At 36.8% G+C, this 18,035-nt stretch overlaps 1 protein-coding gene across 4 annotated transcripts in view; it reads right to left on the reverse strand.

The window, feature by feature from the left end:
• Positions 1-16,953, reverse strand: part of chn2 (chimerin 2) — a 137,936-nt gene extending 120,983 nt beyond the window's left edge. For 2 of the 4 annotated variants that reach the window (XM_088601598.1, XM_088601599.1), the window contains exon 1: positions 16,411-16,948. In XM_088601598.1, coding sequence (XP_088457724.1) covers positions 16,411-16,459 — 49 coding nt within the window. In that variant the 5' untranslated portion in view covers positions 16,460-16,948. Of the gene's footprint in view, positions 1-15,468; positions 15,674-16,410 lie in introns of those variants that run through there. The other 2 variants (XM_088601597.1, XM_088601594.1) reach the window with 2 other exon arrangements.
• Positions 16,954-18,035: the final 1,082 nt, after the last annotated feature.

The following is an 18,035-nucleotide window of genomic DNA, read 5'->3' on the forward strand; positions in this document are numbered from 1 at the left end:
AACACAATGTTAATTGCTCTCTGAAAATGTTCTTTTTCCTGTTAGTTTTGGAGACCTTGATCGAAACTGATTTGAAATGTCAGAAAGGATTTATTTTCTATGTGTATTTCTGTTGCAGAAAAAGTGCGCATTTCCTACATTCTTTGTTTGTTGAGATTTTAACTTTATATTTATTCTCAGATTTTAACTATAAATCTTACACTGATTACTAGCAGTAAATACTGATGTTTTGCTCCCCCTTACCACACAAATATATTTGTATTGCAACTGGGATTAACGTTTTTTCATATGCATCTCTACTACTGCGATTCGAATGGTTAAAGATGGCAACAAGTCAGGCACCCAGAGGGAAGGGGAGGGGGGACGTCTTCCCACCTCCATAACTAATAAGCCAAATAGGCTTAAGCGGCATACACAGTTTTGTAACTGAAAGTTTGAGGTAGCATATCATGTAAATTTCGCTTTGTTGCTGATAGGTTAAGCTTTCGAAACTCAGCCCCAAAGTCATGTAACTGATTTTCTCCCTGTTTCGTTGGTTAATCGCAAGGATCACAAGCACCGCCATGTTAACTGGGCTGTGGAGTTTTTAATTCAGTTTGAATTATAACTGCATGTACTATCTTCATATTCGGCCAGGGCTTTAAAATGAGGGCACGCCAAAAAATTCAGTGCCATCGTTTCCGCTTTAAAGGTACCCCCCTCGTGGAAGAATTTGACTTTGAACGTTTGCCCAGCGTACCTCGGAGTCCCCCTTTCCCCCCTTCCCCCCCATGGACAGACTTAACAAAGCATTTTGGAAGTGTTAACTATCCAGCCATTGCAAGCCACTGCAGCAGCCACAAATACATTAAAAAATTAAATTTTTCTTCTCCTGGTGGTAACTGTAACAAATTGTCACATTTCACATCCTTGCGAAACAATCATGACGTTCTCATCCAATCAATGGTTTGATGTTTTTTTATTCTGAAACCATGATCTTGACATGCAGGTGTGAAGTAGAGTTAACAGCTTCAGATTTAAAAGGTTATTAATAATATCTTCCGTGTCGCATTAACATTGGAATATTCTTACAAGTGTAAAAAGAGGCGATACACAACATGTTTCCTCTATAACTCTTCAGTTTACAGAGAAATTCCACCAGAGCCTCACAACATTGTCCAATAATACTCTTCTTGTGTCTTATTTTTAGTTTAGCAGGATTTGTGCGATAAGCACATTGTATAATGGGGATGACATTACCCAAGTCTATATCACTGTACAACACTTGTTTGAGTCAGATTGTCTGTTAATAAAACAGAGCACCTTCGAATATATATACCGTAACTACTTCAGGTGGGTAGCTGCGTCAGCATGCGTAGTCTGCAAAGGAACAAGTAATAGGTTTATTCCATGCTGAACAGAGAAGAGAGAAAACACAATGTTTTAGCTGTGAAGCCTTCTTCAGGTGTGAGGGCTTCAGCTCACAACCTATTACAGTACTTGTTCTTTTACTGTAACTACTGCATGACTTCTGTATCCATTTTAGCTAAATGAGGGGAATTAAATCAGTCAGAATGTCAGAGTACCAATTGTAAAAATAACCCTTCTTCCTTCCTTTGTTTAACTTAAAGAATTTTGCGAAGAAATCCTTAATCACAATACCATCACTTAATTTATCAAGATACACAAATTCACGCCAGAGCCAACAACAAGCTATAATAGTGGACTATTTTTTTGTATTCAATATATAAGAAACAAACCGAAAGTAATACTCTGATAGCGCTCTGAACCATTGGGTGCAGTGCTTTGTCCATTACCACTACAAGGACAATAGAAGTTTTTTTAAAAGAACGGATGTAAGAATGTTTCCAAAACATCCACTTGTGATACTTTAGCTGCTAGGTTACACGATTCCATATTAATATAGCTATGAAGTGATGTTAAATCACTACAACATTTATCTTTTTACAATAACAGCAAGTAGTGTTCTTACTACGTATTCTTGGAAAAGGATAAAACATTAAAAAAATTTATAAAGTACAGAATATAAGCTTAATAATGTTAGAACAAGCACGTTAAAGCCAGAACCCATGTAAATTACCAAGTTAAAGACTTTGATACATAAAATATTTATGCATTATTAAAATATTTATGATGAAGGTGGAAGGTTGTGTACTTCTGTCCAACTGAGCAATCTTGCTTTTAAAAAAATATACCGACATTTTAATGTTTAATGATTAACATGCTGTAATACACCATTTAAAATTATTAAAAGTATAAAAAGTATACAACTTAAATTCTTAATTGGAAAAAGATTGTCCGTCTGCAGTGCCCGGGATTTGAAACCAGGCATTTTCTGGCGACAGCTCAAATGCTGTACAGGAGACGTTAGCTTTATTAGCTCCACCTGGTGGTTTTACAAGGTTTTAAAAGGTGCTTCCGGATACTATTATTATAATTCAATTAAAATGAGGTATGATGCGCCACGCCTACCGCGTTTTAACGCAGCATACTCCGCCCAATTTAAAAGGGTGGATCTGTATGTCTGTCACATAATGTAGAGGAATTTAACACTGACAGGTGGCTCACCTCATAGCCTGTTGGGCTATGCATCATTCCAAAGAAAAATGCTACTTAAATGATGGTAGTTCTTTCCTGTTTTTCAAATGAGACTTTAAACCGTTCTGTTGTTCTGATCCTTAAAGATCCCATATTACCATAAGAGTAGTGTTAACAGAGTGTTCTTGATGAAAGTCCACTTTTGGGTTACACAATTGGCAAAGTAATTTCTCACTTCTCCACCTAATTTTCTGCTAGTGTGTAATGGATGCTCATTTTCAAGTTAAATGAACATTGTGTGTAAGTTTTGCGTGTTTTTTAAAAGTAAATCTATTTAAGAACACAGTACACTATCATTCACTTTTAAGTTTGTCCACAACAAAATAAACCATAACATTCCACCTAATAAAAATGAGTTTACAGCGAAGGTTCAGAAGGGATTCCAATAGTCAAATTCAATCAACCTTAGCTGTCAGTAATTTGTAAACAACCCTGATGTATTTTTTTCACATAAATAATTCTAAATACTCCCACGCATATGTGTTTTGCCCTCCTCCCCATTTCTATCTTCTGCCCCTAATCCATGCAGGTTAAGACAGATTTGCTGTGACTAAAACACCTTTCAATACATTTTGTTTTGTTAGTGAATTTCTGTTTAGAACTAAGATTAATTTAAATGTTTTTCATACTGTAGTTTCATTAAATCCAGAGCATTCTTCACAGGATGAACTGGATAAATTAAATCCAATTAAATGTCACAAGCATATGTGCATATGTACTTTGCAAACCAGAACCTGAAAAGATTCAATTAGATTCATTTGCAATGCTTGTTTAAAGACCATTTCTTCTTTGTAATTTCAGGCCCTAGGGAAGTAGTGACTTTATGATTCTTTCAGCTTGCCTTGGCATGTCTGTCTGTTTTGACCATGCACCTGGTGAAACATGCATAAAATAGCACTCAGCCTCCAGTAAGAGCACTTTATGCTTTAACAGAAGCTATGTACAAACTGTGACTATTGCTTTTCAAAAGGCTTTCAAAGAAATCATGTTAAAAGGAAGAGGAAAGGCCACTATTTAAAAGATAAAGTTCTATGTATTTACTATGAAATTGTGAAGCATGCTTTAAGAAACTCTGCTGCATAAAAATACTGGTGTAACAGTAGGTTGCCATAAAAAGGAAACAAACTATATGGATTCTAAATGAACAGCCAACAATCACAGACTGCCATATGAACTGAAACTACGACAGCTTTGTTCTCAGATTTCAATAAATGTTTGCCATCAAAGTGTGCCAGCAGACTGAATTCAGTACACAGATAAACACAAAATCTCTACAAAACACTCCACCTTAAGGATAAAAAATCCAGCACAAATGTCAAGTCCAAGTTCAGTTTACAGGAACAGAAAACTCAAAAGGGCTTTAGAATAGAAGGTATTAAAAAAATAGAATAAAGTCTATAAAAACACAATAGTTTTCAGACAAATCTATTAATACATAAGATAAAGGACTCATATTTTATATGTATCTTGATAAATTGCACACATTATGACAGATTTCAGGGCACAACGAGTACAATCTATTCAATTAATCTTTATTTTGCTTAGATAAAGTAAATGAGAGCACGCTAGAAACTACAGCACATGCATCCACATTGTTGCTTTGGTTGAAATTTAATTTATTTTACCCATACAACTGTTCCTTCTGAGCACTCAAGTTTTGATTATTATTATATTAATTTAAAAAAATTATACAGCCCATTTGTAATTAAATAAAATGAGACATTATTGGAAGGGACTGAACAGTTTTGGAAGACCCTATTGCTGTATGTGATTTATAGTTATCTACTTTGGATTGATATGTATTTAGTTTCGGGCATCAAGAAAAAAAAATATTTGGAACATTTTTTTATCCTTTTAAATTTGGAATTATTTAAGCCCAATTTCTGTACTTGCTGTTCACACAATGTGAGTTAGTCTCTAATTAAAAAAAGTCCTCCAATAGAAATGAACAGGTGTTTCAGTAACTTTCTCAACTGTATATGACAAAACAGCACCTGCAGCATTTTGTTCATATTCATATCTCTATTTGTGGTTTCATTGTGAAAATCAGAAATGGTTTTGACAGAATTAATCCATTTATTTTTAGAAAGTCATCTTTAAAAATATAAAGCAAGTTTATCACCTAATTGTGTAACTTGCTGTCATGCTGCATTGTTTAAAATAGATTGCAAGATGTTTCTTAACTGACATGCTGTTAGTACACTGAAGTTAAAATAGCCCTGAGAAAGTTGTTTTGCTCAAATTAATTTGATGATTCTAACTAATACCTCAACAAACCAGATTTTAAAAATGCTGATTCTTATGCTTAAAAACCTCCATTGAACAATTTAACTGAAATAATATACTTTAAATGCAATATTATAACTGTGTGGTCCCATGCTGTTCAGATCCACACATACATGTAGCTAAAGCAATCTTTTTAAAAAAAAATTAATATCAAGAAAATGTAATGTTTTGTAGCTGGTGCACATTTTAAGGAACAGACATGAAATAATTTAATTCTTAATTTGGATAAAGAGTTACCATTTATATGGTTGATCAGCAGAAGATCTATTAAGGTGGAAGGCTCATACCACAGTAGTCTCATATAGTCACACAGTCTCGTACAGACTACACATCAGTGACACATGCTTTGCACCAGTTTGTGGCTGCCATTTTTGTGGGATTCTGTCTCATTCCTCTGGTAAAGCACCAATAGTATAACTTAATTCATCTTGCATTCATATGAAGAACAGAGCATATTGATTCCTTCCTGTCAGTCCTTGACAGATGAATTCACCTCATTATCAGTCCAAACTCACAGTAACAGTGAATTATTAGTATGTCATGGTCAGTCATGAATGAACAATTAATTAATGTAATGCTACAAATATTTAATCAGTTTTCAAAATCCATACACTATATTATTCTAAACATTCATATGCATAAATAGAGTGATATTTTGTTATTTTTAGCCTAGTATAATAATTATATTTGGTTAACGTATTAGAATAAGGGGGTTAGCTTACATTTTAGTCTACTGAATTGTGGTTTACCTTTTCCCATTACACTGCACAAGCTCTTTCACGAGCAGCAGCTGATTTAGATGAGTAAAAAATAAAAGATGACACAGTATTTGCAAAACAGCAATTCCTCAACTTTTTCACAGAGGTAAGTATTCTATCCAAAGGACCCCGAACTATGGCATGTCTTGTTAAGCCATATGAGGTTCTAGCACACCAAATGTCACATTTTACCTCAATGCAATGCCAAACAAATACATTGGAACTTTAAAGTCTTTAAAATGTCAATAGCTATATAGGAACAGTGGAGAAGAAAGCAGGCGCTGAGGTGCCAAATTAATGATAAGGCAATAGGGATCACAATAAAGTAGAGAAAACATGGTACAGTATTGTTGGAGAAAAGTATGCAAGTGCATTCTGTTTCTAATAATGTGATACTTTCAAAAATCCCTCAAAATCAAAAAGATAAGTTTAATATTTAGAACACCATTCCCAATATGACACCAGTACATAAAATGTAGTTTTAAAACTATCACATAAAGTACAGTATCCCTACCTCACCTGCAACACAAATTTTACATTCATTTGTTCACTGAATTTAGCTTAAATTATAGTATGTCTACCTTAATGAAAAACACAGACTTCTGTACACTGTTTAAGCAGTCACACATTTTTGTTCTTCTTTCCATTGTGTTTTCAATACTTTTAAATCTGCTATAATTTAACTTTCAACATCATTATTTCAATTACGGAAGGAAGTCAAATATAATCTGGCTTGCTTTTCTTTCCTCAAATGCCTTATGGTGCAAACCGATGGATTGCACAATATTTCCATTATTACACAGAATATATTGTTACATTGTTGTTAATAATTGTTATATTGTTATTGTTGCAGTTCACATATTATTGTACTACTCAAGACCTAAACAGAGAGTCTGGGAGCAATGGGTAGAATTAGAGGTGTATGTCTAGCTGTAGATGAGCTGAGACAGAGGTAAATACTGATGATCAAAAATTATGTTCTGGTGATTATTTCAGTAAATTAACTTCAAAGTAAATCAAAAGAACCTTCAGGACCAAAGAAATTAACAGAAGGAACAGAGGAAGGAAGCAAAAAAGAGAGACAAAGATAGGATACAGAGAGATGGAGCAAGACCATCACCTTCCTCTTTCTCTTAGCTGTTCCATTCAAGAGGCCAGATTCTGGCTAAGTCATCTTAACCTTATTTAAGAGATTTAAGATGCTTTAATTTATCATGGAATCCTCAGACTTAAAATGTTCTCTCCTTGTTTAGAGAGCACATTCACTTTTTCTCCGTTCACTTTTGAGCATCGAGGTTGTAGGAAATGAGAATTTATTGTTAAGTCATATTCCTTTTTTTTAGGATCCAAGATTTTCTTCTCTTTGTGCCCTGTTTAGGTATTGTATAGGATTTCAGGTTATAGGGCCAGCATTTTGTGTTTCTGGATCTGTAGAATGTAGGCCTCTGAAACACACAGACTTGCATGTCTATATATGTTAATAATAAATAATAATAATAATAATTGCTTACACTTATATAGCGCTTTTCTGGACACTCCACTCAAAGAGCCTTACAGGTGAATATGGCTGCTGGCCATAAAAAACATGTTTTTATTACACATAGATACTTTATTGATCCCGTGAGGGAAATTGCAGTGCAACAGCAGCTTAACACAGACAACACAGCAACAGTGTAACAAATGATACAATAATAATAATACAATACATACAATACATACAATACAATCAGCATAGTGAGAAGTGCACTAAGAAGAGTTACTCACAGTCCAGAACACACAAAGAACAAACCAGAACAGAACAGTACAGAAAAAAGTTGTATTGCACAACAAAATAGTTAAATAGTCCATGATAAGACAGGCCGAAAAAAAATATTAGATCCCTTTCATATTATTAATTCTGAATATAAATTTCTAATCTCTGGAAGACAGATTTTAGGGTTCCAAAATGTAGATTAGATCAATACAAATATTCATTTGTTATCTTATATATTAAAGTAGTTAATGCAAACACATTGCAAGGGTAAATCCAATGCAAGTCAGCATAAACCATTTACAGTATGCTGTAACAAACTATGTACTGTAAGTGTAATATGTAATGAGTTATGCATGTGCAATAGATGTGATGGGTTAGGGTTCTTATCTTAACCTTACATCTGAACATGATTTCTTTCGGTTTTTTTCACATTCAAAGTCAGGTTATGTTTCTCACACCATTGAACAAACCAATGGATTTCTGATATATACATAGACAAACACTTCCTATTTTGAATACCGCATTGTTTTTCTTGATTCTAATTACAATATATACAATTTCATTTTAAGGCTTGAGGCGTCTATAAAATTGTCCCACCGAATAGTGTTTTGAATTAAACCGGTTGAACAGTATTCACATTTGCTAATTCACATTTTTATTTCATTATTAATATAACTTAACATTGAATATGTTATAATATATATACAAAAAAATGTTAATATAGTGTACATATTACTTCATCATGCGTGAATGAGTCAAATAAAAAATAAAACCTGCTTACAAAGAAAGTGGATTACAGTAATACTACCAGCTATATAATTACATATATTTAGATCCTTAAATTAATATTGTTATTATTTTTTTAGATACACAATTCCATATTATATTCCCTATTAATCAAATTCTAAAAAGTATGCATTTTTGTACTGCGATAACGAGCGCAAGTATTCATAGAAAAAGTTAAAACATTACAACTTTTATAAAGTATATCAACTTAATGTAGTCAGAAGGAGCATGTAAAACCTTTTCCAATATAACCACAGTAAGTAACCAAATGAAAGACTGATGCTTAAAATCTTTATGAAGAAAGTACTGGTGTGTATTTTTATTTAAACCACCAATACCAGCCACATACTGCTTACATAATATGTTTATATTCCTAAATTAATATAATTTATGATGTTAAGAGACGTTATGCTCCTGTTATTTTGGTGATCAGCTACCAAAATTTCCCTTTAGTTGTACATTTACATATTATTATTCAATATTAAGCGAATTTAAACATGTACAGTAAAGAGATTAAGCTAAGCAATCGTTTCACTAACAACCAATTCACCATGAGTGTTGGTCATTTTAGCCAGCCAATCATGTACTGCGGTATAACGTGCTAGACTGTAGATAATTTTGCACAGTACGGAGATTTACCGTGCATTTTGAATGGCTGCATCTGTATGTAATAGGAGTAATTCATCTAGGGGTATAATGACTTGATCCCGTTTTGTCAACCTTCTCATGGGTAGGCAGGTGTTACAATATCAACGTAACAATTTTTCAGTCAATGGATATTCACTAACTTAGGGTGTCACCAAAGAAGGCTCCACAGCTGAAACATTGTGTTTCTTTTCTTCTCTTTTCAGCATGGAACCAACATAAACCTTTACTTGTTCCTTTGCAGCCTATGTAGGCTGATGCAGCTACCTACTTTAACTACTAAAGTAACTGTTTTATTCTTATCATATTTAACTAATGCAGAAAACGTTGTTGTATATTGGTCTATAATACCTAATAGGAGCAATGCACTTTTCACAAACCAGAGCTAGAAAATTTTCTCCCATACATGTTTTGAATTAATTCTTTTACGGAGATTGAGAAAAAGATTTTCAAAAAATTCCCACAGTATGCTAGTGGCATGCAATGCTTAGCTTACAGCAATAATAGGTTTTAAAAATAACACATTTATAAAACATATGCTGAGATGTTAAATTTGTTGATCTAAATACTGAGACTTTCTACATTCAACAAAACTGTAACCGCAATGTTACAACATGGCAGGAGACTGCCACGTGGGTGTGACGCGTAGGAGCCCATGCACAAAGGACCTGAGAGAAATGGAACTCTCAATGAGGCCCAACTAATTGAGGGTTAGGATGCTCTGGCAGAAAGGGAAAGTGAGAACAGAAGGACAGAAAGAAAACCAGGTGCAGTGCAGTAGACCAGGGAATGCTAGGTGTCTGCATCCCTAGCCTCCAGAGAGAGAGAGACTGACACAAAAATGCCAGCCCCTACTTAGACCGCTCAACCCAAACTGCCAACCAGAATCTGGTGTCCTCAGCTCCAAGACAGGACCAGCAACCGAGCCCCCACCAGGAAATGGACCTGCACGGGTCTCGGAGGCAGTCCTCCAGATAGCCAGCGGAGCAGGCCAGCACACTCCCTGGCTGATGCACGGGACAGAAAAGTAGTCTCCTTGGAGTGCATCTGAGATGCTCCCTGGGACTCAACTGAGAGGAGGGGTCTCGCTGAGCAGGCGAGGCAGGTAACCCCCTCACAGTGATCTAGTCAGAGGGCCCGGGAGCCGGTGATTCAAGGCGCAGCCAGACCATGTCAATACGGTCTCCCAGGTGCTCTTTCTGACAGAGATGCATGGATGCGATCGGAATTGTCCTCTAGACCCACTGGGGAAGATATCTGCAAGGACGGGCGGCAAGGACTCGTCCCAACAACCCTCTCAACTCTCAGAGCCCTGAGTCAGTACAGCGGCCAGGAGCAGTCCCAGTCAGAGCCTTGAAACAAGAATCCTCAGGGAGGCCTGGCTAACAGAAATGCTCTCCAGACAGATCGGATACAGGATGCCTGGCTGCCCAGGACAGAACAGAGGGCTCTGCTCTGAAAAACAGGGAGAACAGGACAGAGCAGAACCCAGACAGCCCGAGAACAAAGAATGTGAGGAAAGGGAGAGAGCCCTGAACCAAGGAAGGAAGCTGCCCCGAAGAAGAGCCAGAAGAGTAGCCAGAAAAAGACACGGAACAGAAAAGGCGAAAAGGGACAGGGCACAAACTGGGAACAGAACTGGGCTGTGGGCAAGGAGGTGAGGGAACTGCACAGACAAAGCCTCTGTACAGACCAGTCCTCAAGGTTGCGGTGATCAGGGACAGGGTCCGAGCAGGTTGCAGAGGTCTGGAGTGGAGTACGAGTAGGCTGCCATGATCCATGGCAGGGTGTGAGCAGGTCCATGTATACTGGAGCCAGGTGTGAGCAGGCTGCCTAGATCCGGGGCAGAGTGCGAGCAGAACAGAGTGTATCTGGGTCAAGGTCTGAATAAGCTGTAGATGTCTGGAGTAGATCACGAGCACGTTGCCATGATCCGGGGCAGGGTACAAGCAGACCGGAGAACATCAGGGTCCGAGTAGGTTGCAGACGTCTGGAGCAGGGTGAAAGTAGACAGCAGTAATCTGAGCAGACTGTGATCAGACTGCCTCAACAACAAGAAGCAGGTGGTCAGCATTTAGCCCAGGCAAGACAGCCTACCCTGGCAAGACAGACCATCACAGATTTGTGCAGCCTTGGCTACAGAGTGAAATCCAAACTGGGCTTCCAGGGAAGAATAGGACATTCGACTTCGGAGCGGTATCTTGGCATCAAGAACCACAGGCAGAAATGCAGACAGGCTTCAGGACCCAGGGTGAGATGATCACCCAGCGCGACTGCTGCAATCACTACAGGGGAATCAGAGTGCAGACCAGAACAGACAGGACCGGCAAAAAATAAAACTGGAACAAGAGAAAAATAAGTGCAGACAGGGAAACAGGACGGGGGGGAAAAGACAAAGACAGAGCCCCATTGAAGCAGGGCTCTGGCTTTAAATAGAGAGATGTTAATTACAAGAAACAAAATGTAGATCCCCTGAAGTAAATCTGAATTACTCAGTGAGCCTTCGTGAAAATTAGATGGTTTCCCAGGGCAACCACTAGGCGCGGGACACTGTGCAGGACATGATCGTAACATGCAATCATTGTATTTTTTTCTTTAAAACAATTTAAAAACATATATTAGGAAGAGTAAAGACGTTCTAAATGTAGCAATAAACCTACTTTACTTTAATGCCATTTACAATGATAGTGTACTTAAATTGCACTTAACTATACTGTGCACTACATATATAGTGGACTTCAGAATTCTTGGAACCCCTTGATAAATATGAAGTAAAAAGTCCAAAATAAACCACAAAGATAATGAGATATTTAATATTTTATATATTTAATATGTTAGGGAAATACTTCTTTTTTTTCTAAAACATGTTTTCATTTCAGGGTTCAATTGTAAACAAGTAACGCTGTTTAACCTGAAAAACATAGGTGCCAAAATTATTGGCACCCTTCAAGATCCTTTCAAATACAAGGCACCTTGACCTCTGGAATTCTAGGCAGACAGATAACCACAACTTCACTTAATACAGTAGCTAATTGAATACTTCTCAACCTTTTAGGTCAGACACACATGAGTACTGGTTCATTTAAATTCTCTCACTGGTACTGATGCCTTATTATTCTTTTCAATGACAACACACAATATAATTATTTCTTTAAATGTTGTGGTCAGGTTTGGAATACACTTTTCTTAACCACAGGTGAATTAATTTAATAGTAGATGGAGCTATCCACATTGTACTTGTTTACAATCTCTCATCTTTAAACATAATAGTCGTGAGACAAATTATACACTGGCCAAGTAATGAGGATAGGAACAATGTCATCAAAAAGGTTTACAAGGAGGAAACTCACTCATTATGTTTAGGTGTTCTAATGCATGTTTTCAAGTATAAGGTGTCATTACCAAACCAGAACCAATGTCAGGAAAATATCACGCCAGGAGAAGCACAAAAATCACAAACCATAGCCAACAATGCTATATTTAATTGTGTCACATTGGTAGCCTTTTTTGAATGCAGTTCGACTGAGAAATGACCTTCAAAGTGTAACCCTGAATAATATGTACAGAGGGTTTACAGATGGTATAAGGTCGAGAAGGCCCTTAGTCTCTTAAACATAGAAACACCCAGGAACATGTGAGATGAGCTATATGTCACAAAGCTGGAACATTAATAGCTGGTCTTTTCCACTTAAGTCCAAATTCTATCTTGGTTTCATAAAAATACAGTGCCTTGGGAAAGTATTCGGCCCCCTTGAACTTTTCAACCTTTTGCCACATTTCAGGCTTCAAACATAAAGATATAAATTTTTTATTTTATGTGAAGAATCACCAACAAGTGGGACACAATTGTGAAGTGGAACGAAATCTATTGGATTTTTGAAACTTTTTTAACTAATAAAAAAATGAAAAGTGGGGCGTGCAAAATTATTCGGCCCCCTTGCGTTAATACTTTGTAGAGCCACCTTTTGCTGCGATTACAGCTGCAAGTCGCTTGGGGTATGTCTCTATCAGTTTTGCACATCGAGAGACTGAAATTCTTGCCCATTCTTCCTTGCAAAACAGCTCGAGCTCAGTGAGGTTGGATGGAGAGCGTTTGTGAACAGCAGTTTTCAGCTCTTTCCACAGATTCTCGATTGGATTCAGGTCTGGACTTTGACTTGGCCATTCAAACACCTGGATACGTTTATTTGTGAACCATTCCTTTGTAGATTTTGCTGTATGTTTGGGATCATTGTCTTGTTGGAAGATTAATCTCCGTCCCAGTTTCAGGTCTTTTGCAGACTCCAACAGGTTTTCATCCAGAATGGTCCTGTATTTGGCTGCATCCATCTTCCCCTCAATTTTAACCATCTTCCCTGTCCCTGCTGAAGAAAAGCAGGCCCAAACCATGATGCTGCCACCACCATGTTTGACAGTGGGGATGGTGTGTTGAGGGTGATGAGCTGTGTTGCTTTTACGCCAAACATATCGTTTTGCATTGTGGCCAAAAAGTTCGATTTTGGTTTCATCTGACCAGAGCACCTTCTTCCACATGTTTGCGGTGTCTCCCAGGTGGCTTGTGGCAAACTTTAGACGAGACTTTTTATGGATATCTTTGAGAAATGGCTTTCTTCTTGCCACTCTTCCATAAAGGCCAGATTTGTGCAGTGTAAGACTGATTGTTGTCCTATGGACAGACTCTCCCACCTCAGCTGTAGTTCTCTGCAGTTCATCCAGAGTGATCATGGGCCTCTTGGCTGGATCTCTGATCAGTCTTCTCCTTGTCTGAGCTGAAAGTTTAGAGGGACGGCCAGGTCTTGGTAGATTTGCAGTGGTCTGATACTCCTTCCATTTCAAGATGATCGCTTGCACAGTGCTCCTTGGGATGTTTGAAGCTTGGGAAATCTTTTTGTATCCAAATCCGGCTTTAAACTTCTCCACAACAGTATTACGGACCTGCCTGGTGTGTTCCTTGGTCTTCATGATGCTCTCTGCGCTTTCAACAGAACCTTGAGACTATCACAGAGCAGGTGCATTTATACAGAGACTTGATTACACACAGGTGGATTCTATTTATCACCATCAGTCATTTAGGACAACATTGGATCATTCAGAGATCCTCGCTGAACTTCTGGAGTGAGTTTGCTGCACTGAAAGTAAAGGGGCCGAATAATTTTGCACGCCCCACTTTTCATTTTTTTATTAGTTAAAAAAGTTTCAAAAATCCAATAGATTTCGTTCCACTTCACAATTGTGTCCCACTTGTTGGTGATTCTTCACATAAAATAAAAAATTTATATCTTTATGTTTGAAGCCTGAAATGTGGCAAAAGGTTGAAAAGTTCAAGGGGGCCGAATACTTTCGCAAGGCACTGTAAGTCTGCAGGCAATGTAAAAACAGTTGTGTTACAGAATAAGGTACAGCAGATATCAAGGAGATCGTTAGGGTGTACCCTGATCTCAGTATACATTGAAGGAATCACGTCCTATATAGTCCGGCCACTGTGGATTCAGGGCCAGATTTTGGTGTTCTTAGGCCCTAGGCACTTTCACTCTGAAACTTGCAAAAAGAGGGGTAAACGCCAATTGACATGATGCATTTTAAACTATTGTAATGACTGAGGGATTCGCACAGAATGAAGCTCGTACACCCCTGATGTGCCGGCAGCAACAGACAGTCATAGGTACATACTGTAAGTAAAGTTTATCTTGGTCACTGAAACCCCTGCCCAACACACCCCAAAAATTACCCCTATTCAGAGTCACTGAAAGGAAACCAGGCAACTAAGCATGCTGGGACATTACTTGCTTTACCATCACATGAATTACACCTGTATGGAATCTCTTGCTTTCAATATACAGTACTTGGTGTCACTCATTTACACAGGTGTTTCCATTTTGTCCACTACCTATACAATACTTAATAATAAATTATGTCTTTCACTAATTTATTAGACCTCATTAAAACCGAATTTGACATTTTTTGTCAAGTAATTTATTCTCGGATATCTTAAGAATGATAGGATACGTATGACCTGGCACTAATAGATCCCTCTTAAAGGTTATAATTTATCATGGAATCAATGCAATATTTATGTTTTTCAATATAATGTTAAGATATTATAGCAGACCTTTAATCGCAATGTCTGCAATATTTTAACTAGATAACAACAAACTACATAAAGAATATATGCAATTTTTTTAACCCTTTTCACATAAAAATATTTGATAAATCAACCTTATTGGTCATAGAATCATATCTTATTGCTATTGTTCTACTATATACTATATACTATATACTATTAACATTAATGTTTATAATAATATAAAACATTAATCCACAATCAAAGGTGTTTTTTTTTTCAATTTTATTTTTCAATAACGAACTCATAAATGTACAGTACATAATGCAACTTCCATGTAGCCTAAGTTGTTAACTAGGTATGATGCTAAACTGACCTCTTAAAACTCAAAAGCTTAAATTAGTGCGGCTCCCCATCTCGAACATGTAAGACTTCAAATATCTTCTAAGCATTTGGTGGCCACAAAAACGTCAAAACAGATACAACAGTCTTCAACGCGTGGTTATTTTAGGCTATGTGGCTAACAACCTGCAGCACGTATACGACAACATTAAGTACATGACATTTCACAAGTAACATACCTGTAATGGCAGAGTAGATAATACAACCATCTGTGCTCTTTGTTGTCATGTTAATTATTCTGTTATAAACCTTGTTGGACAAATCGTCGACAAAGAAAATGTTCTCCAGGCAGAGCATATTTTATCTACTGCTTCTTTGGTTTTTATCTAACAGCTTCGTATATTATTGCGGTTTGTTGGGGGGATATAACGATTAAAACGGTCCAGGAAGCCTTTAATGAAAAGGCTTTTTGAAAATGAAAATACTTTTGAAGAGAACTGCACAGGGTTGTATAGTGTTTATTATCTTTTGATCAAATTATCTTGTAGCTGCAATTGTGTTACTTATCTATTGAAGACAGATGTCCTACACGTTTAAACAGACAAGCCTGTTTATCAATCATCCTTCCTTAATGTTTGATTGGTACTAAAAAACAGAGCTCACTTTATCAGGATACGCATGTACTGTAGTGTATAACTGAACAGAACGCGCAGTAATCCTTTCAGAGAAAGGTTCCAAGCAACCCGGTGTTAAATTTTGAACCGCCCCAAATACACAGAAACACAAAACGAATTGTGTGGTGATCCTACCGGTCCGATGGATTTAATTTGGGAAAAACACCTCTGGAGTCATGTTCATAACAAAACCCACTGCACCAGCTAGGCGTTAAGGATGCAGTATAGAACTTTAAAAAATCATGCTACCGCTTATCATTTAAAAAAATATTTTTAATGTATAACACACAAGGCACTCAATCAATCATTCAATAAACGGCATTCGAAATATTACGTAAACCTGTATTTCCCACTATTTTCTGGTATGATTCAGATTCAAGTTTTTTTGGTTCACGATAAGGTGGGATCGTATTATCACTTTCATACTATTACATATTTTCTGATCATTTCATTAAAGTGTTAAACTTCTCAAAATACAAAATGGTTTGTTCTTAAGAGGCTACTCACCAGAGGACATAGAAGAACCAGACAAACTGGAGTTACTTGATGCTGCCATCGTTAGTTCCGTTATATAAATTAAATGCAGACGGTCCAGATGCGGCTGATAATCGATTTATATTCGCAGTCCATTTCACTTCCCTCTGTCGTATCCAATTCAGTCACCCGTTTGGAACACCTTTGGTTTTTTAATTTGTGTAGATTTAATTCTCGTTTATTGTTTCTTGTTCTTTTTGATCATATTACTCGGCTAACCATTGATTGCAGCCTACATGCGCTTGTGGCATTATTAGGCTTGCGTTCTTCTCAGTTACGTTACTGTACGTATCTTAGCTTTTAGTCTGAGTATCTGAAAGACTTTTAAGTTATTTCCAGGAAATGAATGTGGAGGATTTTCAGCCATCTAAAGAACATGTGAAAGACAGACAAGGAACATTAGATTTCGCCATGTTGAATAAGAGTTACTGTAATGTTTCCATGTACCACTTCTAAAATCCTTATAAACACACTGTATCACACGGTAAACGCCTTCTTAAAGTGAAAGAAAATACTTGGTACACACGAAGTGCGTGCAGCGACTTCCGTATTAGTTCTGTTTAGTAATAATATTCAGTTGGTCCATTATAATTAGGAACTCTCTTTTTCGACTTATTTCCCTCGATTTTCTGCCTCTCGTTAACAATAATATTTAATAAACAATTATTATTAGAAATTTATTAGGTAGTTTTTTTTTCAAATAGTTTTTAAATCTATTAATATTATTCACATAGGGAAGAATGCATAATCTGTTTAGAATACTTTCTACTTCTATTTGCTTACCCAAAAGGCTCTATGCTTCGTAGTACACTTTACAACTGACTGAGCTTTTACAATAATAAAACACCTAGTGTTAGTTGTTGTAAGGGGATTCAGATCAATTTAGATAAAATACCTAAAGAGCTTTATAGTACACCTTTCCTAGTTATGGGAAGCAGACCATGGAAATAGGATTATATCCTAGTATAATGTGTGTATTTTCCAGCGATTATCAATTAATAGGAAGCTTCTTATTCCTGGTAAGGGTTGTGGTAACACAGAGTCTATCTTGGAAACATAGGGTAGAATTAAGGGTGGATTGCATCCTGGTGTTGGTCCTCTTACACATTTATTGTTTAGCAGGTCTCAGAAATAATTTTGTGGGAGCATCTCTACAATACAGTTTTTCTTCCTATCCATAAGGAGTCGTATCTCTGTTAGCAGAAATTCCATTCATTTTTTGAAACTGTGTTGCTGTTCTTCAGTTGTTGGTTTAATTCCAAGTAGGGGCCTGTCTGTGTGGAATGTGCATGTTCTTTCAATGTTTTTTGCACACTGCTCTGATGGAAACAACCTCCCAAAGACACAAAGATTGTTAATTAGCTACTCTAAAGTATCAGTTTCTGGAGAATGTCATATTTTGTTAACTATAAAGGCTATATGAGAGTATAAAGAAATGGAACCAGGTGAGCATGATGGAGTGAATGGTCTCTTCTTGTCTGATTTCTCATTGTCTGATTTATGACAACATTTCAAATCATATTTATCTTGAGATTTAGTTTCCTCTCTGTCCCCAGTTCTATTTCAGTATGTGGCTGCTCAGCTTTCTTTTATGAATA

This window comes from Lepisosteus platostomus, chromosome 12 (assembly GCF_059453375.1).
Source record: "Lepisosteus platostomus isolate fLepPlt1 chromosome 12, fLepPlt1.hap1, whole genome shotgun sequence".
NCBI lineage: Eukaryota > Metazoa > Chordata > Actinopteri > Semionotiformes > Lepisosteidae > Lepisosteus > Lepisosteus platostomus.